Source organism: Trichosurus vulpecula, chromosome 6 (genome assembly GCF_011100635.1).
Source record: "Trichosurus vulpecula isolate mTriVul1 chromosome 6, mTriVul1.pri, whole genome shotgun sequence".
NCBI lineage: Eukaryota > Metazoa > Chordata > Mammalia > Diprotodontia > Phalangeridae > Trichosurus > Trichosurus vulpecula.
In genome coordinates, this window is record NC_050578.1 from 99,014,598 (window position 1) to 99,036,877 (window position 22,280).

The following is a 22,280-nucleotide window of genomic DNA, read 5'->3' on the forward strand; positions in this document are numbered from 1 at the left end:
GGGGGTCAAATCTTGTTTGAGCCACATCTTCCTCATTAGGGGATAGTAAACAGGGGCTCAACTTGAAATTAAAAATTATTTTCCCCAGGCTAACAGTATTTAAGAGAGCAGATATAATTCTATCCTGGTAGCTCTTCTTAGGGGAGGGCAGAATGGCCAGCCACTGGTCCCAACCTCTTGCTTCTCCTGACAGGAATCAAAATTTCCCTTGGATAAATGTAGGGGAGGAGATTCTAGACATATCCATTCACACCTCCCTGTCAGCTATATCTATGTGTATGTGGACACATGTAACTTGTGTGTCCAAAACACAGAGAAAAAGATTTAAAGTTAAATATAGATGGCTGAACATCATATATATTAAGCTCCTAAGTCATACCTTTCTTTAAAAAAGTACTCCCCCAAAATAGTGGTGTACTTGACCATCTCTCCATACCTTCCATTTATATTGTATATATCTTGTATGCACACAAAATGAACATAGTTGTTACCCCTTGCCTTCCCTATTAGAATGCAATCTATTTGAAGATAGGAGTCACGGTTTTACCTTTCTTTGTATTTTTAGCACTTAGATTAGGACAGTGGTTGGCACATAGTAAATGCTTAATAAATGCTTTTTGATTAGTCTTTTTTTCTTTTTCCTTCTAATTTTACTTCTCAGTTGCCTTACTTGTGATTCAGGCTTTCAATATGATAGAGAAATTATCTTTCTGTATTTCTCAAAAAATGCACTTTACTTCCATATACAAATGAGTAATCACTTTTTAAAGCAAGTTCTTGACAATGTTGCCAGTATTTCTTGGGTTTTTAGGACTAAGTATGTTAGCAGTAAACTTTGATTTGTTATAAATAATAGTGAGGGAGGCTTTGTTGGGGACAGGTGGGTATGAAAGGAGGAGTGTAGAGGCCATGGCATTTGCTTTTTATTCTCTGCCTTTTTATTTCAGAGGATTTATGAGGTTAATGTTTCTCATGCTTAATACTTCTAAAACCATTATGAATGACTTGGACAGTTTACAGTGTGATTGAAGGGAGACTGTGCAAGAGAACATAACTGATGTTTCCAATACCACCTTCATTCTAAGTTTTCTCACTGTTATTATTTTTTTCTCAGCTGTAGCTCACATTCATGGGCCATTCGGTTTACTCTTATGGTTATTTACCTCCCATTGGCAAAGAAAGAATGAAAAGCAAACTATCATAAAATAGAATTACTTCTCACCCTGAAAGGGAAGGAATGAAACTCTTGTAATATGTTCATGGAATTGACTGCAGTAACTACCATACTGCTATGGGATATGTATTTTGGTTTTGTGTGTTTGACTTCAAGGAGGGAACAATAAGAGACCATTTAAGTTACAAATCTCTAGAACAAGTAGTGGATTAAACCTGCTTATAGTCTTAGTCTCTCCATGATTGATGCATGTTAGGAAATATATGGTTTTTAGTACAGCTGTGCTTTTCGGAAGCAGAAAAAAAATGTCTGTTTTTATGGAAAGAATCAGTAGGATTATAGTTAGTATAATGGAATTTCTTCTACATTATCTAATTTTAAAATGCTTCTGTAACCCATTTTCCACTTAACTCTAGATACACTCTGATTGGGGCTCAATGTGGGAATTTTGGGTCATTATAATTTATTTCGTATGGCTTGAGCCCCCACCCAGTTTCTTGGGAACTTCTAAAGGTTATCTAAATTGAGTTTTCACCTTACTCATAGACCAGGCAGGAATCATCTATTAAAGGGTAAAATATTTAATTGAGAAAGAATTACAAAACAATAGAAAAAATATCTATGATCTTATAATCCTATGTATGCCTCACTACTTACTCCCAAATGAGTGAAACTTTGTCCCTGATTCTCAGCAGAAGAGTCACACATGGAAGAAGATCTAACTAGCTCTCTTTCTTTCATTGGAACTAGAATAAGGTAGCTATAGCATTTAGCGTATGTGTCTACTTGAAGATTGCATCTGCTGGGGTCATGGTGTTTTATCTCTTTGCTCTCAGATGTAGTTTCTCCTTAATCCTTGGTATTTCAGGAACATGCTAGGACTTTTGGGTTCTTGGATGCTACTATCACAATCTTACAAACTCTTCAGTTTGATCCTATTTATGCTTCTCCTCTTCCTCCCAGTGTCCCAATGTTGATATAAGAAAGATAATTCTTTGTTTCAAAGAGAAACTTAAGGTTAGTGAAAGCCCTATCCAATTTCCCAAGGGCACTTCAGACTGCAGTCTCCCTCCTATTTAATTTTGTACCTAGTTCATTCTCTATCAGCAGTGTCCGGAGGAGATAAATGCACTTAGGGACCAACTCTATGGCTGACCATCCAAATGCATATCAGTCTAGACAATAGCTACTCTTTTCTATTCACTTGTTCCTCTGCAAATAGGCTGAATTATTAAATTATTGTAGATCTCATCGAGGATTCTTTACAGTATTCTAGGGCTTGATGCAAGTAGACAAGAGCATCTGGAGGACCTCACCATTTATTGGGAATTCCTCTTCCATTTGCTGAACTCCTCCGTGGAAAAGTTCTAGGGAAAAGATGGATGGATGGAGATATGTGTGTGTGTGTATACATATACATATACATTGAATATAACACAAACAGCAAAACATTCACAAAGATGTCTACAATTATCTTGTTTCATTGACAAAAGCATCATAAATAGTTGAAAAATATAAAAAACTACTAGTAATGGTATTTGTGCTTCTAACAGTCATCTATAATGCTAGTCTTTCTTGGAGCTGTTTGGCTTGTTAGAAGTGCCGAATTCAAGTAGGATTTTTTAAAAATGCAGTTTTGCTGTTTTGGGCCTCTATTAGAAACATTTTCTTTCTCTTTATATCAGTATAGTATTTAAGGCTTGTTAATTTTAGAAAAAAGAGGTACATTTGGGCAAATGGATTTCTTCTTTTGTATTTGTAAATTAACATTACAGTCTTGATTCTGTTTTTATTTAGAAGACAGTTCAGAGCATTTTAAGATTGATGCCAACAGTGGAGAAATAAGAACAATGACCCCACTCTCATATAACCATAGGCCACATTACAGGATGATTGTAGTAGCGAGTGACCAAGGAATGCCTTCTCTTCAAGGACATGCAGTCATTCACATTCAGGTGGGTTTCTCTTGTACCTGCAATTGTGGAGCTTCGTAGATCTTTGGCCTCATTGCTCCTTGTTCCAGTGAGTGGAATGAGTGTGCAGCAATTATTTGTGTTCTTTGAAGGGAGAATTTCATTTATTACACTTGACTGGCGCAACTTCATTTTGGTAGCAACTGGATGAATTGAGAAGGAGATAAATTGTTAGAGTTAACTGTGTTGGAAAATCTTTGTAAAAAGCTTTGTTATACATTGTATGGTTTAAGAAATCTTCCCAGCTGTTTTTGTGCAAAAATAAAAAAATCTCCTGAGTTACCTCTAAAAGTATACTTCCCATTCCCAAAGATGGGACAAGTTGCACATGAAGGACATGTTGCTCACAAACAGTGCCTACATAATAAATCCCATTGCTTGTTTATTATTTTTCTTGAAGTTTTACAGAAGTCACTCTAGGACTTGCAATTTTGGATTTTACTTTAATCATGGTGAACAAATGAGCTGTGGGTAGTCTCCTTAGAGGGAAAAAAAGAAAAAATAAATAAAATCAACAAAAAGCAGCAAAAAAAGAGGGAGAGAGTATGAATAAATAGATTCTTTTTGAGCATGCATGTAATTACCATTAATACAAATGCAGAAGGAGAATAAGTCCTTGAGAGCTCAGTTTCCAAATCCAATTCATTATTGATTAGGGATGTGTGGGTTAGGAAAAACTCGTCTATCATCATTCCTCAAGTCTCTTGTTTCAGACAAACGAAACCACATGATACTTAAAATGTACACAGATGTTGTCATATATATTGGCGTCTGGGATTAAGGATAATTTTGGGAAACTTTAAAGGAGGCACTAGTCATCCCACATTCCCAGTGAAGAAATCACGAGACTCTAACATAGTTTAAGCTTTGAATGACTTCATTAAACTTTCATTTTAGATGTTGGAACAAACCAAACAGTGTAAGTAAGTTCTGCAGTGGCTTTACCTACCATGTATTGTGCATTCTTTGCTGTCTGCCCAGATGTAATATAAAAAGAGCTGACTTTCTCTGATGAATCACCCTCTAAATTATTGTTGAAATGGAACAATGAAACCAAAAAAAATGCCAAACTAGCAGATTTTCTGTATTTCTGTTTCAGGTGATTCCACTCTCCAAAGACAGGTCATCAGTTTCTCGTTATATTGAGCATTTGGTCATACCAGAAAACTTTAAGCCTGCAAAAGTAATGAGCCTGATAAAGTCCCCTAATTATCAACTGCAGCATAATGGAAAGCTCCAGTTAAGTATAGTTGAAGAAGACAAGGATATCCATTTTGAAATTGACAGCTCAACAGGGGACTTATTTCTTTCCAGGGAACTTGACTATGAAATGGCCTCTCACTATCTTCTTAGGGTGACTACAAAAGATAATGGCCAGAATCCTCCACTCAATAGTACCATCTTCCTCAGTATTGATGTGGAAGATCAGAATGACCATTCTCCTTCTTTCCAGGATGATTTCATAGTGATCAGCATAGAGGAGAATGTTTCTGTCGGTACCCTGGTCTACACATTTAATGCCAAAGATGGAGATGGCAGTTTTCTAAACAGCAAAGTACAGTATTTCATTGAAACTAACAGTCCTGGTGAAAATCCCTTTCTTATCCACCCCTCCTACGGCACATTGGTCACTGCATCCCCATTGGATAGGGAAACCATTCAGTCCTTTATCTTGACAGTGACAGCGTCAGACCAGGCTGTGAACGTAACAGACCGGAGATTGAGAACCATGACAGCCAAGGTGGTTGTGTTAGATGTCAATGACCACAGTCCTACCTTTGTGTCCTCTGCTATTGCCTACATCTCAGAAGATGAAGAAATAGGCTCCCTGGTGCATCACATTGTTGCTAAGGACCCAGATGAAGGAAGGAATGGAAGAATCACATATCACATTCTCTCAGGAAACGAAAACAAAACCTTCACATTGGATGAGATATCAGGTAGGGTAGAATATGTTAACTTTAATTTTAACCTATGTTTAGCCAAATAAATTCATACTTTTAAACTTCTTTCGTGTGTTATTTTGGAATTATATAAAGTTCTCCAGATGTGATAGCTACAATTGGAAAAGATATGATTATCATTGGTATATCATTCTTCTTACTACTTGAGTTAGATTTTCTGTGGACACAAATTGACATATTTATGGATGATAGCTTTTGTAGAAAAGTACTAGTGACCACTTTTGGTTACCAAATCACAGGCTGGCTAATATATGGGAGACAGAGACAGAGACACAGAGACATAGAGAAAGGAGAGAGAAAGAAAAGAAAAGAGAGACAAAGAAGGGGAGACACACACACACACACACACACACACACACAGAGAGAGAGAGAGAGCGAGAGAGAGAGAGAGAGAGATAGAGAGAGAGAGAGAGAGTGCATGAGCACTCAGGGATTCTTTTTGGTGTCATGAACCCTCCAGATAATCTCATGAAGCCTATCGCCCCTTTCTCAGAATAATGTTTTTAAAAACAAAAAATAAAATGCATGTGACTAAAAAGCAAAGCAATGACACTGACATAGCTATCAAAATAGATTTTTTAAAAAAGTTCATGGAATCCAGGTTAACAATATTTTCATATAGTTGACCCCCTCCTCTGCCTCTTGTTTATATTTGCAGAGGTAGAGATGGTGATTTTAAAATAGTCCAGCTATGAACTTGAATCACTGACAGTCAATTGAGACGTTAGCCTAGAAAATCTACTTCAAAGCCAGGTGAAGGTATTTTGGCACTCCTAGCATCCATACTTTCATTGGTAAGAATACTGCCTTTGCCAGCTCAGATTGCGATGTTCTTTGTCTTAGGAGATGGCATTTGAGAATTGCAGTGGTTAAAACAATTTATTAGCCTGTGGCCAGCCTGTTGGTAGCCTCTCCAAACTTATGCTGACTCTCAGAAGATGGCAGTCTGACTGATTTGGGCATGAAGATGCTACTGTTCTCATCCATTTATCAATCAACCAAACCATGAACATTTATCAGACATTCACCATTGACTGTACTCAGCACTGGTGATACAAAGAAAGGAGACAAGAAGGTTACCTTCTTCTGGGAAAGCCACCGTGTAAGTAAATAGGTCCACACAAGATACCTACAGGGTAAATTTGAATTGCTTTTTTGTGGCACAAAGCATGTGTTTACCAGTGTCAGCAGTTTAACTCTAAGAGAAAGATGGCAGAAATGGTGTTGCTTTCCACTCTCAAACTTACCTTTTCCTCTTTCCTTGGAAACATGGTGACAATATACCATTTGGTAAGAAATTCTATGTATAGAGTTCTATGTGACACTGAAACTGAACCTTACAATAACTTAGTTTCCAAGTAAAACTGAAAGCAATTGAATTGATATCTCATTCACTTCCTAGAAAGGGAGGTGACTTTTGCTTGAATCCTAGAAATACTGCACCAAACATAGCAGCAACAGATTCTCCTGTCGATGAATATGCTGGTTGAAGTGGGAATAGATATCTAGCATTTGGAAATCATGATCTCTCCTTTATTATATTCTGCCTCTGTGTGTTTACTAATCCTACACATCTGGTTCTCTTCTGAGGGTGTGTGGACATGACCTAAACATCCAGCTGATAGAGAAATATGGCATAATGTAGGTCATTGATCTCCTCTGGATCTGGGCTTCCTAGTTGCTTCATCAATACCCACTTTGTTTCCTGGGATGGCTAAAGCCAGTCTATTCAAAGCTGTCAAAGAAAGAAAGATGGATAGATTTAGACAGATAAGTGTCCCAGCAAAAGGTGTCATGGATCTTTGACTGTGGTGATGCTTTTTCAATTGCTTAGGCATTTTTCTGGTACATAAAATGATAATTGCCAAATACATTCATGTGTGAAAGGTTTATCTCTCTCTCAAGGTTCATATTTCTCATAAGCAGACTTTTAGCAAAAGGATTTTCAATGGTTCCAGGCTATAAAGTGGGAAACGTGCTCAAGAGGAATAATTATTCAAAGGTGGGTTTGTGGAACCCTAAACCAGAAAACCTCCTCCTTAATTATTTGGAATAAAACTTCATAGGAGGTTGAATTGTTTATGGAGGAAAATACCACCCCTAAAGGAACATTTGATCCTGGGAATCTGAGTACAGTTGTCCAGTACAAATCTTTATCACACTTTCAGCATATGGGTAGTTAGACAACAACAGTGGGCTAGAAGCTCAACCATGTTTTATTCATGAAGTTTATTGTCTTCCTCATAAAGTCTTTGCTTTTTACTGTCAGTAAAAGAGGCAGTTAACAGATAGGCAGTACAAAGAGAACATAATTCTATAATGCGGCGCTGAGAATTTCAGAAGACCAGAGCCAGACTTACATTCTCAATAACCAGCTTATTTAGGCAGGTTATAAATTTGACCTGTAGTAATCCTGAGTACCATTTGAGATACACATTCAGACTGCTAATGCCCTGGAGGTCTTTGAAGACTATGTTAGATATCTTGAATGGTTTAATTATAGCCCTGTCTATAGGTAGGGAGAGAGACGAGCTGAAGTTCTTTACCTGGAGCTGACCCCCAAGGAGTTCATCAATCAATTTCAGGGGGTCCATGAACTTGGACGGGAAAAATGATGTACCTTTATTTTCATTAATCTCTAAATGATACTTAAGAGTTTCCTTCAATTATTAAATTAAAAAAAAGTTATTCTGAGAAGGGCTTTACTAGACTGATAGAAAGGTGTCTACTAAATGCAAAAAATGATTAAGAACCTCTGCATCAGATGGATTCTTGAAGGTGCATTTTGCTTTAATTTTACATTGGCCTGGATCTTTTTATTCTTCATTTTTATGCTTCAGTCATGAACATTTATCAAAATTTCGAATGAGTTTGAGTTCCCCTCACCGCTCCTTCACAATTACAGAGCCTGAATGAATTTTCATCAAAATGTCCCAGTTAGGTAGATGAATTGTGAAAACTGCCTGGCCCTTTGGGGATATTGCTAACATTTTTTATCACTTAACTTTCTCTACCTAGGCTTGTTAACAACTGTTTGTCCTTTGGACTATGAAACCCAAGCCTTTCATGTGCTGACCCTCCTGTCACTGGACAATGGCCTGCCAGCACTCTCCACAACACAGACTTTGACAATTTATGTCCTTGACGTAAACGATGAGGCGCCAGAATTTAAGCAACATGTCTATGAAGCTACAGTTGCTGAAAACCAAGATCCGGGGCAGTATGTTACCACGGTAGAAGCTGTGGACAGAGATTCAGGTAGTTTCATTCTCTTTATTATACTTAGTCGTTTGACCTAAATTATGGAGCAGCACATCATTCCTAGAGAAAAAAATAGTTTAACCATCTGAGAATGGCTTTCTGAAAGACACTGTTCATTCATTCTCTGGAGAGTCAAAAATATAGCTTATGAACGCTCAGAAAAAGTACTTGGCTTAAATTTAAAGTTAGATAGGGGCCAGAAAACATATGCCATTCAATTATAAAACACTTATCACACGCCTAGGGTATGCAAAGCATTTGTGTGATTAAGATGATACAGAGTTAAAAATGGTCAAAATCTCTGCTTTAAAGAAGCTAACAGTCTGGTAGAATATGTTCCCAGACAAGCCTGGTACAAGGTAGAGCATAATGTGAACAAAACAAAAATAATAACAAATCCAGACGAAGTGTTTGACACTTGCATATGGAGATATGCTTCTCAGAGGAAGTGGCACCTAACCAAGGTTTAGATGAGGATTTTATTTTCTTGAAATAGGAAGAAATGAGAAAAGAGAGAACATTCTAATTCAAGGGGATACATTTTTTGCTGGTCATTCGTTTTCAGTTGTGTCTGACTCTTCGTGACTCCTTATTGGGGTTTTCTTGGCAAAGGTGCTGGAGTGATTCGCCATTTCCTTCTCCAGTTCATTTTACAGATGAGGAAACTGAGGCAAATGGGTTAAGTGACTTGTCCAGGGTCACACAGATAGTAAGTGTCTGAGCACATTTGAACACAGATCTTCCTGACTCCAGGCCTTGTACACTATCTACTGCTTCATGCTGTGCATTATTCAAGGGGGTTAAAAAGTGTAGATCTCAAAATATCTAGTCTTCCACTGGAATAAAACTTAGTGGATATTCTTCTTTACCTATTCATAGAGAGATGCAGTGGTGGGATTCAGCCGGTCTGCACCAGTTTGCTAGAACAGGTACCTGATTTTAGGTTGAGTTCTGTGAACTGGTTGTTGGTGGGGCAGGGCCTGCACCTGCTGTGTCAGCAGCAAGGGCAGCACCTCAGCTTGGTTCCATGGAGAATAGGTTGTTAATTCATTTGAATTCCAGCACTGGAGAGATGTATGCATAAGACACCACTGCTTTCATCTGACTGTTCATTTTATTGGAGTACCTAGGTTAGTGTTTTGCATATGCTAGGAACTTTTATATTTGTGGATTAAATTTTGATAAACACCATGAGAAGTATAGGCAATCCCTTTCTTCTTTCCATTTAATATTTAATAGTTAAAGAAACAATATAAAAAAGACCTGGCTCTTATCTGTTATTCCAAGGAAAATGCTTTGATATGAACAGGCACTCTAAATGGAAAGGAATTGGAACCATTTTTTTCCCAAAATGCTCGCCAATAAAATGGCTATCATCTTTCATGAATGAGCATTCTATAAGAGTTTATCATTATTTGAAATATACCTATGACCTGTATGCTAGAATAGTAATCAAAATAAGTAGCAGAATATGCAGTTTTTGTCATTAATAATAATGCTTCATTTGTCAATGTCAGTAAAAGATAGTAACAACCACACCAGTCTCTTTCTTTCCAATTGCTATATATAATAAAATATATTATAAACCTATATAACACAATGTCCTATTATTGCAAGGTAAGATAATGCTGGGAATATTTCTGCAGTACTCATAATGAATTAGTTCAATTTCTAAATTTAAAAAGCCCATATTTAATCAGAATTTTTGGCCTAATCTACAGGACGTATGTTTAAAATCTCTTAGGTGCTTCTGCTATATCATCTGGGTGTTCTGGATAAATGAATACAGTTTTTTCGCTCTTAATTCTTTGCTGTTCAATTTGACAACATACTTCTTTTCATATTTCTATCGAATGTGGTAAACAAAGTTGGGATGTGGAGCTTGTAGGAAGTAATTTTAATGCTATGCATAAATGTAGTATGGGTTCTATATCGCATTGCATTGAATCCTTACAACTTTGCAGATAAAAGTCAGAATCACTTATAAATGTTTTCACAGTGGTGATTAAAACTAGCGTTTTTCAGGCGCACTTCTCATTTTTGACCAGAGTGGGGCAGCATGATCAAAGAGTTTTTCTTACTCTGGTCATCAAGGTCTAAGAGCTATTGCATTGCTATGATAACCAGAGAATGCCTTACCACACTATTTAGATGAAGAGTAACGCAGAAACTCCTAAGTATTAGCATTTTGTAAGGTGAACTCTATATCGCAAGCAATGTAAAATCCACATAGAATTGTATTTGGACACAGCCCTAACATGCAAAAACAAAACACCAAGAATTGTCCATTTTTATACAAACATTTCATGCCTCCATCCCAGCCTTCGTTTGAACTGAGTATGATGGCTAGCAAACATTTGTCTACATAAAACTCTTCTGTTGGGTGGAGTTATAATTATATAAGATAATGGTGATTTTGCTCAATCTTCCCTTCATTTCATGGCTCTAGAATTGTCTCCTCCTCCTCCTCCTTTTCCTCCTCTTCCTTTTCCCCCTTCCTTTCCCCTCCCTGTCCTCTTCCTCCTCCCTTCCTCCTTCTTCTTCTTCCTCTTCCTCTTCTTCCTCCCTTTTCTCTTCTCCCTCCTCCTATTTCCCCTCCTTTTTTCTTCTCCTCCTCACTTTGAAAAAAATCAAACTGTATTTATAGTATTGAATAATACAATGTTTTTAAAAATAGAATACTACAGCAGTATTTTTTGTGCTCACAAGTCATAGAATTTGAAGCAATGAAGGCTTATGGTGTGTAGCTCACAACTCTTTCAACAGAAGTTTCTTCTCAAATTTAAAAAAAAAAGGCATCAGTAAGTTGTAACTGAAGACATCAACACCAAGACTGGAATCTATGAGAACTACCAACAATTTTGGGGGGGCAAAAATATCCTTTATAGCCCTATAGTTACCTCACGAAGGGAAGGATTCCCAACAAATAAGGATGGATGGAGTCGATGCACCATTTATGTGCTAAAACCATGTTAAGTTGAAATGATACTTTGAAGGTTTGAGTGCCATATCGGTGTATTTAAATAGATAATGGAAGCTTTATTCTCAATTTATGCAGGGTAAGATTTCTGGAGCCAAGGTCTCTTCCTTATACAGGATCTATGAAAAATCCCTGAAGGGTATCGGGGAAAAAAAAGTCAATATTGCTTTAAAAACAAAAACCCTTAATGGTGATTCCACTTAGAAACTTAACAGAGGGAGGAAAAGGTCTTCTAAAACTCTTATTTTTTTTCCATTAGTTTTTTGGTCATTCTGAGTCAAGTAGAGTTTTGACTCTTATAATCCCAAAGTCTTCATGCACTGTCCGTAAGCACATCTTGAAAGTGCCCTCTGGGCATATCAGCAGTGTGCAAAGTCTTACAAAGGATTTTCCATACCATTTAGATCATTTGAGTGTCTCCCGTATCAGCCCTGTGAAGTAGACAGGATTATACTATGTTCAAGTATGGCATAATGAGTTTATCATTTCATGTTTTGTTACCTAATATATCTGTTATACCTCTGTGAACTCAAGGATCATTTCTTAAACAGATCAGATGCTAATCTGTTACTAGATCAATTATATCAAAATATTTTTGTTACTGAGACAAAGATTTCTAGATATTATAGACTGATTAGAAGTGATCAAGGTAGATCCCTTCACCCAGCTAATCTTATATTTCTTAGACTCAAACAAACTTTCACAGGGCTCTGTACATCCAACCCATGCCTACTGCCATGAATGAAAGCGGATATTATTGTGCTGCCCATAGGTCATGTTGGGGACCATAAAGGAATTCTAGAGGGGTATGAATTGGGAAAGGGGAAAGGTCAAATTTGGCAATTTGAAGTACTGCTTCCTTCTCAAGAAAAATGAAAGGGAAAAACTATATAAGGAGTAGAACCTACATCACTATTTGGCAGGGTAGTGTTAGGATGGCAAGAAAAGGAAAAATTTGACTGAGTTTCAAGAAGGCAAGATAGGAGTGGAAATAGCCAAAAGGTAACTGATAAAGTCAAATATTTAGAAATGGTTTATGAGAATACAAAAATCAAATGACGGTTTATTTAGACATACATGCTACCAATCTGGAATATATTCAGAAACTCAAAGTAGCCCAGGGACAAGATTGATATGTAAGGGAAAATAGAAACTGAGGTAGGTAAAGTGAGAAATACTGCCTTTTTGATCATGGAGTGATAATGGTCAAAATTAGTTTATCTAAAGCTGGGCAACTTGACAGAAGATATTTATGGAGAATGAGAAAATATTTTTAGATGGAGAAATGTAAAAATAGTTATGTTAGGTCTCTATTAAAAACCTGTTAGTGGATCCCTTTTGTTTACCAAGTAAAGGTCAGATTCTTTTTTTTCCTGATATTTAAGAGCCCCTCACCCCCATCATCTGGTGCCATCACTGATCTCTGGCCTTGTTTTTTGCTACCACCTTTTGTGTATTCTATATTACACCCATACTGCTCTCCTAATATCTGTACATGTGTTGCATTTTCTTGTCCCTGTGTCTTTATTCACATTAGGATCAGAGGGTCATAAATTTATATCCAGAAGGGACCTTAGAGGTCATCAGGTAGTCCTTTTTTGTTTGTTTCTTTTAAAAGGTAGCTTAAGTTCCCACTTAAAGAAAAGCCACAAGTAATGGAGGAGTCTTTTCTAGAGTAATAATAACTCACATTCATATATCACTTTAAAATTTGCAAAGCACTGTTTCAAGAGCCAGGAAAAGTCAGAGAAGCGAGAATATGGGCCAATGCCAGGGTGCCAATTTGAAGCAGGAAGAAACAAAGGATTTAGCAGCAAACCATGTAGCTCAAGAATGATGATCAAACCATGAAAAAGGGAATGGCCTCAGGCTGATAGTCACACTGCAGAGTTCTACAAGTCTGCTGAGACCTGCCCCAGCCAATCTTGGCCTGTATTTTCAATGGCATGGGAGAGGATGAATAAGGTTTGAAAAAGCAAACGAGAACAAGAAAGGCTATTAGATCCTAGAAGTCGCTAACGTCGAATGTCAGTGACAAGAATTTGCACAAGCTCTGCTTCAAAGCCTGGTGAAAAGAGCAAAAGGTAGAGTCTAGTCCACACACTTGTGTGTTATTGAAGTGTAGAAAATAGTTGAATCTTTGTGATGTTAGTGGATGGTTCAACTGTGGATTTAGACAGACTTCTGTTTTTTGTTTTTTTTTTTCAGTTAAGAATTGTCCCTCCTGGGGCAGCTAGGTGGCGCAGTGAGCAGAGCACCGGCCCCAGAGTTGGGAGGACCTGAGTTCAAATCCGACCTCAGACACTTGACACACTTACTAGCTGTGTGACCTTGGGCAAGTCACTTAACCCCAATTGCCCTGACTTCCCTCCTCCAAAAAACAAAACAAAAAAGAATTGGCCCTCATTTGGCTTGAGTCTCCATTCAAGATCAGCAGAGAACTTTGAAAATCAGGATGTATCTTTGCTAGCAGACCAGCCAAGGAACATGCCTTGTAAGGGCAAACTATTTAATTGGGATTAAAATAGATAACAAAGGAATAAAGAAAATCTCATATACATTTTGTTGACAAGAGATTGCAATTACGATTGACTCCTAATGTCCATTAATCTTCTTTATATTGTGAATCTGCTCCTAGTTGACTCTATGACTTAGGAAGGATGATCCTCTATTATTTGGCCTGGTTTCTGCTTTCTTTTTTCCTCCTTAAAGTGACTGTTTTCATGCAAACATATTGCATTCTAGGCCCAATTTCTCAAAGAAATTCAAAGATTTGGTTCACCTCATGTGAAATGAATTTCTGAACTGGTCCCGTTAATGCTTGTTCCCCAATAAAATGGTGCACATGTAGCTTGCTCTTGGCCGAGCCCTATTACATTTGTTTCACTTAAGATAAATCATGGAATGAACCAAAAAATCATAGGGTCACTGTCCTAGAGCATAAAGGACTTCAGAAGTCATTTGATTCAACTCTCTCTTTTTACATGTGAGGGAACAAAGGCTCTAGGAGGCTAATTGGTTTGCCCAAAGATACACAAGAAATAAGCACCAAAAGCAGGATTTTAACCCAGACCCTCTTACTTCAGAGCCAGTGTTCTGAGGTAGTAAGGAAAATTAATACTGAGTTAGGTCAAAGAAATTTGTTGGTTGTACAAACTGTGATTGTCTCTCCAAGGTCATATAAAAATTTGATGTTCCATAAAATTGCTGGAATGCAGAATTGTTATACATGCATTGATGTAGACTCACTGGGAAGAAGGATCAATGAATGAAAATGACAGGAGGGTGAGGTTGTTGATGATGTAATTCCTCCTTTACTTGGCTACACACTCTGTGTGACCTCACAAAAGGCATCTTACTCTTTTAGGCCTCAATTGTAAATTTTGGGTTCAGACTAAGTAATTTTTAGATTCCAAATATTTCCCGTACTCTGTGATCTGTGTATGGTCTGTTATACCACTCCAGCTATGGGGGAAAAACTCCATGTAACAGTGGAGATGGGAACAGTGATATGCAAATTGAGCCCCTGTGAGCATGCAAACGCAGAAGATCTTGGGCTGGTACCATCCAAAGGCAGGAGGTATTAAGAATAGATAAAGAGTGTGCTGGAGAAACTAAAGTAACAGTCAAGGAAACAAAAATTCCAGTTGTCTAAAGAATTTTCGAAAGGAGAGAATAAATTAAGAGGAACCTGTACAAGTGGAACCTGTACCTGTGACAAGTCTTGATATTTGCATTGGAAAGGAAGGAATAATTTGAAGAAACATGGGAATAAAAATAAAGAGCAAAAAAGAGAGGGAACATGTGAGGCATTTTGGAAGTTAGGAATTAGAAATACAATCCCACACTGATCAAACCACTTCTGGTGCCATGTTCCCAGGTAGTATTTATATAGGGCTCCCACCAACAGGATGTGTGGTCCTTCTAATGGCTACCATTTTTATGGTCCTAGGAAATAGCAATGGGAGCTTAGAAGACAACTCTGCCCCCTCAAAGGAGGGAGGGATAGGACTGGTCTATGAAGAACAGTGTGATGCTTTTGGAAGGAGATGATAGTAGTCCTGGGGGTTGGGTGGGGCAGAAAGGCCATTGGAGCTTCAAATTCTGTCTGACAATGTGTCTCCACTACAGAAAAGAATTTTTTTTTAACATGATGAAAATGGTGGAGTTGAAAATAAAAACAAACAAAAAACACCAAGTGAACCTAAAAAGGATAGCTAAGAAACTTAAAAAAAAAGACCTTCACTAAAATGGAATAATAATGTTCAATTGAAAAGTCTCCGTCAAAGGAGTTGTGTACAGGTTTCTCAAACTGGATTTATTCATCAATTCAGATTTTGCAGTCTATGAATCAGCTCATTAATTGGTTATTATTATTAATTAGTAATAATTGACTATTAATCAATTGATAATTGATGAATAACAATACCTGTAATTCAGGTATTGTTCTACACTCTGAAAATACAAAAAAAATGAATAAAACTCTCCCTGCCTTCAATACCCTGACATTCTAGAGGGAGAGGTAAAATGTTCTAATAAAAGCTTCTAACAGAATATATACAATATGAATACAAGTTTGGGGAGTGAAAGACTAAGAGCTGTGGGGTCAGAAAACATTTTGTGTAGAGGATTCCAAGGGGAGTAGAGGTTAGGAGGTAGTGCATTCCAGGCATAGCAGATAGATGATACAAAGGGATGAGTCTGGGAGATGGGATGTCTTTGGTGAGGCAGGGGTGAGGAGGGAACAACAAGAAGTCCCAGTGTGGTGCATGAAGAGGAATAATGTATAAGAATTCAGGAAGAATAAGAATGACAAAATTGTGAAGATCTTTAAATTCCATACGGAGAATTTTATATTTGATTATAGAGATAATAGAACATTCCTGGAGTTTACTGAGTAGGTCAATGACGAGATCAGACTTGCATTTTAGGGAAATTATTTTGGTAGTTGTTTGAAGGATGGATTGGAGTGAGGAGAGGCTTGAGGCAGGGAGATTAGGTAGGAAGCTATTGTAATATTCTAAGCTCCAAACAATGAGTGAACTGAACAAAAGTGATGGTTTTGTTAGAGCATTGGATGGGATACATCCAAAAGATGTTGTAGAGATAGAAATGACAAGACTTGGCAACTAACTGGATATATGGGGCAAATGAAAGCAAGAGGCAAGTATAACACCGAAGTAGTAATTCTGAGTAATTAGAAGGATTATGTTGCCCCAGACAGTAATGAGGAAGTTTGGAAGAGGGTTACATTTGAGGGTGGTGGGTAGGTGGGAAAGATAATGAGTTCAGTTTTTTACATGTTGAGTTTGAGATGTTCAAAGTAATTTGGCAATACCAGACTTAGGGATGAAAATGGATAGATAGATGGACAGAGAGACAGACAGATTGATAGAGATAGTTAGATAAATGATGTATGCATAGATAGATGTGGGAGACATTTACATTAGGAATGATAACTGCACCCATGGAAGCTGAATAGATCACCAAACAAGACAATGTGGAGGAAAATAACAGGGCAGAATAATGGGGCACATCCATATATTATTAAGAGTGAAATGGATGATGAATCAGCCAAGGAGACTAAGAAGAGGCATTCAGACAGGTAGGAGAACAAAGAGAAAAGTGTCACAAAAACACAGAGAGATGAGATTATTGAGGAGGAGAGGATGGTTGATAAATATATTTTATGGCTTTGTAATGTATGTATGGTTTGGAGGTTGAGTAACTGACTTGTAAATCCTGAAAAAGAAAAGGTCTGAAGTGTTGATGAGGATGTGAAGTTTATCCTTTCTTATTTATTTTAAGTTAACATCTTGGAAACTATTTTCTGTTCCTTGCTATTTAAAAAAAGGCTCTTTTAGGGTAAACATGTTATAGAAAAGTGGAGATAAAAACAGCAGAGGAAAGAATTAGCTTCTGAATCTATTAAAAACTGCCATGCATATTAATGTCAGACTTGGTTTATATTAGTTTGGCTGAATTTGTTAGTTCTGATGCACTGTTTTTTCCTCTTTTTGAGTTTTTGTTATAAGGGATTTCTCTGGGGGTGTGTATGTGTGTGTGTGTGTGTGTGTGTGTGTGTGTAGAGGTATAGTGAGAAATTAAAGTGATATAAAAACAAAAGATAGCATCTGAAATGGTAAAGAATTTCTTATACTAATGAATTAACAGGTCTAGAACTCCCACACTACTAAAGTGCTAATCATGTCAAATGATGAAATGGAAAACATTTTTCCCCTTAGGAATTCTAGTCGTATCTTATGTGTGGTTAAATTATTTCTTACCAATGTCAAGGAAACGAACAAGAGTCTCGGAGTCAGGAGAAACCTAGGTTTAAGCCTTGGATTTCAGTAGCTGTGAACCCATGCATTCAGCACAGTCTCTTTCAGTTCTGGTTTGTCCAGAGTATTTGCCTGGCAGAATTCTTGTGAGGAATAAGTGGGGTCGTTTGTGTGAAGCTCTGTAAAGCGTGATGTGCTACTTCGGTATCAGCTCTCAGTACTACTTCTGCTGCTGCCAGCAGCAGCACCACCAATGCAATGGATGGAGGATACTACCAGAATTAGTACCAATGATCCCACTTTGTACTTCTAGGCTTTCTTTCTTTGGAGATAACCAGAGCACTTTGTATAGGGCATCGTATAGACCCTATAGTTGTTGTTTGTCCTTCAGCTCTGAAGATGACCAATGACATCAAAGGGTGATGTCTTGATTCATGTGTACGAACTGGATCTAAGTAAGGCAGAGTTGCACAAAGTCTTCAGCTTCACTATGTCTTCCAGAGTCATCAAAGTCCAGTGGCAAGACAAAAGCCAAAAGAATTGGCGATATCCTACAGTAAAGTGGTTTTGGAGGCAGAAAACCCTAGTTTGAGTCCATTCTCTTCCACCTAATTATGTATGTTGGGCAAGTCACTCCATTGAGCTTCATTTTTCTCATCATTAAAATGGAAATAATGTAACCAATAATTCATATTTGATTGGAGGGCAGAGCAAAGTGCTTCTTCCCAAACTTGCTTTTTAAGGAGGGTGACCAAATCAGACATCTCCTTATTTCCTACTCAATTGCATTCCTTTGGACCTCTCCATCATGAATTGGGTACATGCTGTCACAGTGGGTGTTCCTCACCCCAACTCCCTCTCCCCTCCCCCGCCCCCCCCCCTGCTTCCTTCTGTGTTTTGTCTTCTCTCATTAATTTGGAACCTCCTTGAGAGTAAGCATTACTTTTTATTTTTGTATTTGTATTCCCAGTGCTTAGCACAGCTAGTAAGTGTTTAATAAATGTTTATTAACTGACTGACATTTCCTTCTAATTATCCGTGTGGTTACTTTTAGCTTCTCTGTACCTCAGTGATCTTATCTGCAAAATAAGGGAGTTAGATTAAGCCTAAGATTCCTTTCAGTTCTAAATCTATGATCCTTAGTGGCTTATTCAAGGGAACATAATTAAGTACATATCAGAGTGAGACTTGAGCCCAGGTCTTCTGACTTGAAAAAACCAGCTCCTTCTCTTCTACTTTATGCCGCCTCTCATTATTCTTACGTTGCTTCCTTCTCACACTTGTTTTGAAAATCAGATGAGATATGCAATTTTAAACACTTAAACACTATTATTACTTATTTTATTATTCATCATTTCTAAGGTATAACAGTACATATTATATGTATATATGTATATTATATGTGTGTGTGTGTGTGATATATGATTCCCATTTTTTCTTTAAAAGTCTGAGCCTATGAAATAAAATAAAACCTGGGATTAGAACCCATACTTTCCAACTCCAAGATGCTTGTTATGTATATTTGACTATAGTGGGCTCAAGCTTCATTTTAGAATGTGATGTATTGAATAAAGATGATTTACTGCAGATGAGGTGGAGATTTGCAATTAAAATTTTATTGGGAAGGTCCGCTCCTTCCCCTCCCCCCATGTTCTTCCAGCCTTTGATTAAGGTCTAACATCAGTTCCAGGTGCAGGGCATGAGTCCTGGGTCACACTTAAAGGCTGATTGTTTGTTAAGAGGGGAACACAGAAAAGTGATTGAATGGAACGTGTGCGAGCTGCAAATAAAACTCATGCAATGGTATGAGATGAATGCCTGCTACCCTTTGTGTATAATGTAGGATTAAATTCATTAAAGTTAATGGTGTGAATGATCTTACTCTATAACCAGTGATGGAAATGACGTTATACACCTCTCAGGGGAGCACTGAAACCACCAAAAAATATGGGAAAAATTATTTTGGATCAGTAATGGGTAAGACTGTGGAACCAGACTTCTTATTCTACATAGGAGGCAGAAGGCTAAGCACATCGTCTGTATGCACACACACACACACACACACACACACACACACAAGCAGTGCCATGTGCGAATCTCCTGATTCTTTAGAGGACACAGGGTGCCATTACCGAGCATATGCACCCAAGTTCAGGAACAGCATGGAGAATCATGGCTCCCTCAGCAAGGCTCCTATTGTCTCATTAAATCACAATCAGGGGTGTTCCATGGAGTAATTAGGAATACACTGTAGAGTGCAAACTCATAAGACATTTTTTATGAGAGGGAAAAAATCTTAAACATTCACTGTGGGAAAATCTCAGGAGGCATTTGAAAAACCGAACATTTCATCCCATGAGTCTTTTCTTTGGCGACATCCACACCAGCAGTTTTCTCACCTTATTTAAAAGTTGCCTAGAATTCTTGTTTGTTTTTTTTTTCTTCAGCACCTATCTTCAGTAAATGATCTTGGGAAAAAAGGATGGGAAAGTAGACTAATGAATTCCAAAGCAATAACTTAAATGGTTTTCTCTCTTATTTTTCTTCCTGAAACCAATCAAACAAAATTATTCCTTAAGGAATCAACTCCCAACTGCAATTTGAAATCATGCCAACTGCCATATCTGGGCTTTTCAAGATCAATTCCAGAACTGGAGAGGTAGTAACAGCAGCTACACTTGACAGAGAGGCTCAGGAGATCTTCATCCTTAGAGGTAACCTCCAAATTCTTGGAATATGAAGTTAGGCATGGGTGTTTAATTCAATAGTTTTGTTGTTTGCCCCTCCTCCCACTTTATTATGGATGTTGCCTTATTTCTTCTCAAGAGGGTTGTTGAATGGCTCAGTGTACCTGCCATGCCTGTTGGTTTACCATCAGGTGTTGTACCAAGGGCAGTCAATTTTAGACAGTTTCATCAATAAATTTCGACAAGAGTTGCCTAGCCTCTCATTTCTCTTTTCCCTAATAATTTGTCAAGGGCACAGAGTAGGTCTCAGTTAAAACCCATGGCTCACTAAGGTGAAACTTCCTTTTCTCTATCTCCTGCCAGTACTGGTGAAAGACCAGGGAGTCCCTGCATTATCCAGCACCGTAACTATTATCTGCAGTGTGAAAGATGAAAATGACCACGCTCCCAAGTTTATCATCCCCAACCCTGAAATCCAGGTTCCAGAGAACCAAGAGCCAGAGGTCATCTATACCGTTTTAGCTACGGACATGGATACTGGCAACAACGGAGCAGTGCGGTATCATATAATTGGTAAGTGGTAGACTTCTGCAGAATATCCCCCAAGATGGACCCGGTCCCATTGACTTATAATGATTGTTTATGGAGTCTGTAGAATAAAGTCCATATAAAGTTGTCACAAAATGGTCACCATCACATTCCAGTTTTACTATTTTGGTTTTAGCATTTTTCCCCTTTCCAACTTTGAAATTGGTCTCCAGCTTTTCCAGGACTTTTAACTAATCTGCCTTTAAGAAAGTACCAAAGGGATAATTATTTTTCCAGTTTTTTCCTATGTTCTGTTGTTTTATTATTTTGCATGACTAAGGCTCCATTGGTTCAGGTTTTCCTCAAGAAGGAATTCAGAAGGTATGGATTCTTAGAAATGGCAACCTATGTACTATGCTGATTTTCTGCCCAGACTTACATGCTATAAGTCTTAAGGGATTGTTATTTGTAAAATAATTTTGGCTTTTGGAAGGAAGAGAATAATATTTATATAACACCTACTATGTGCTAGCCATTGTGCTAAGGACTTTTTACAATTATTATCTCATTTGATTGAGTAAACAGAAGTGCAGAGAAGTTAAGTGACTTACCCAAGGTCATACTTAATAGTTATTAAGTGTATGAGACCAGAACTGAACTCAGGTCTTTGTGACTCCAAGTCTAGTGCTCTATTCATTGTGCCACCTTTGGAACTGAGATAAGGGCCCCTGATTGAACTAATGTGGAGTTAGCAATAGGTAACATTTGTGAGTTTCTGAACGCTGTTTCTTTTCATTGTAGTTCTCACTCTCAATTATCCAGGAAAACAAATATTTGGCATCTAGAAAATACTGTTTGTAGTAGACTGAGATCCCCTTTTGGGTGGGAAAAAAAAAGTCTTACAGGGGTGTTATAATGACACAATCTAAATTTGGGCTTGCGATTAACTAGTGGGAGCAGAACCAATAATTGATAATTACCTATCTTCTAGAAATTCTGTGAGCAAGCCAAGTTTTTATTTTATTGTCTAAGATCCTTTGCTACTCCAATCCTATGACCTATTTTGTAACATCCCTCTTCTTATTTTGGTCAGGAGCTGTCTTATATCTCTCAATAATGGATAATAAGGGTACCAATTAGGGGAGATGGTCTTCAAAAATATTTCCCCTCTAGCAACCTAATAAATTTCTTGTCATTCATTTTTCCAGAGGCTTTTAAACAACGGATGCATTTTTTTGTCAGTCAGCAAGTATTTATTTAGTGCTTAATATGTTCCAGAAACTACTTTAAGAGCTAAGGATGCAAAGAAAAGCAAAAAAAAAATAATCCTTGCTTTCTTTTTTAATAGGATTTTATTATTTCTAATTAAATGTAATATTCATTAAAAAGTTTTAAGTTCCAAATTTTCTCCTTCCTTCTCTCACCCCCC

General features: G+C 37.6%; 1 protein-coding gene across 1 annotated transcript in view; it reads left to right on the forward strand.

The window, feature by feature from the left end:
- The window catches only part of DCHS2 (dachsous cadherin-related 2), a 323,005-nt gene that overhangs the window by 249,775 nt on the left and 50,950 nt on the right, over positions 1 to 22,280 (forward strand). Inside the window, exons 8-12 of the mRNA XM_036762311.1 lie at positions 2,972 to 3,129; positions 4,247 to 5,087; positions 8,130 to 8,369; positions 20,216 to 20,350; positions 20,687 to 20,896. Coding sequence (XP_036618206.1) covers positions 2,972 to 3,129; positions 4,247 to 5,087; positions 8,130 to 8,369; positions 20,216 to 20,350; positions 20,687 to 20,896 — 1,584 coding nt within the window. The remainder of the gene's footprint in view (positions 1 to 2,971; positions 3,130 to 4,246; positions 5,088 to 8,129; positions 8,370 to 20,215; positions 20,351 to 20,686; positions 20,897 to 22,280) is intronic.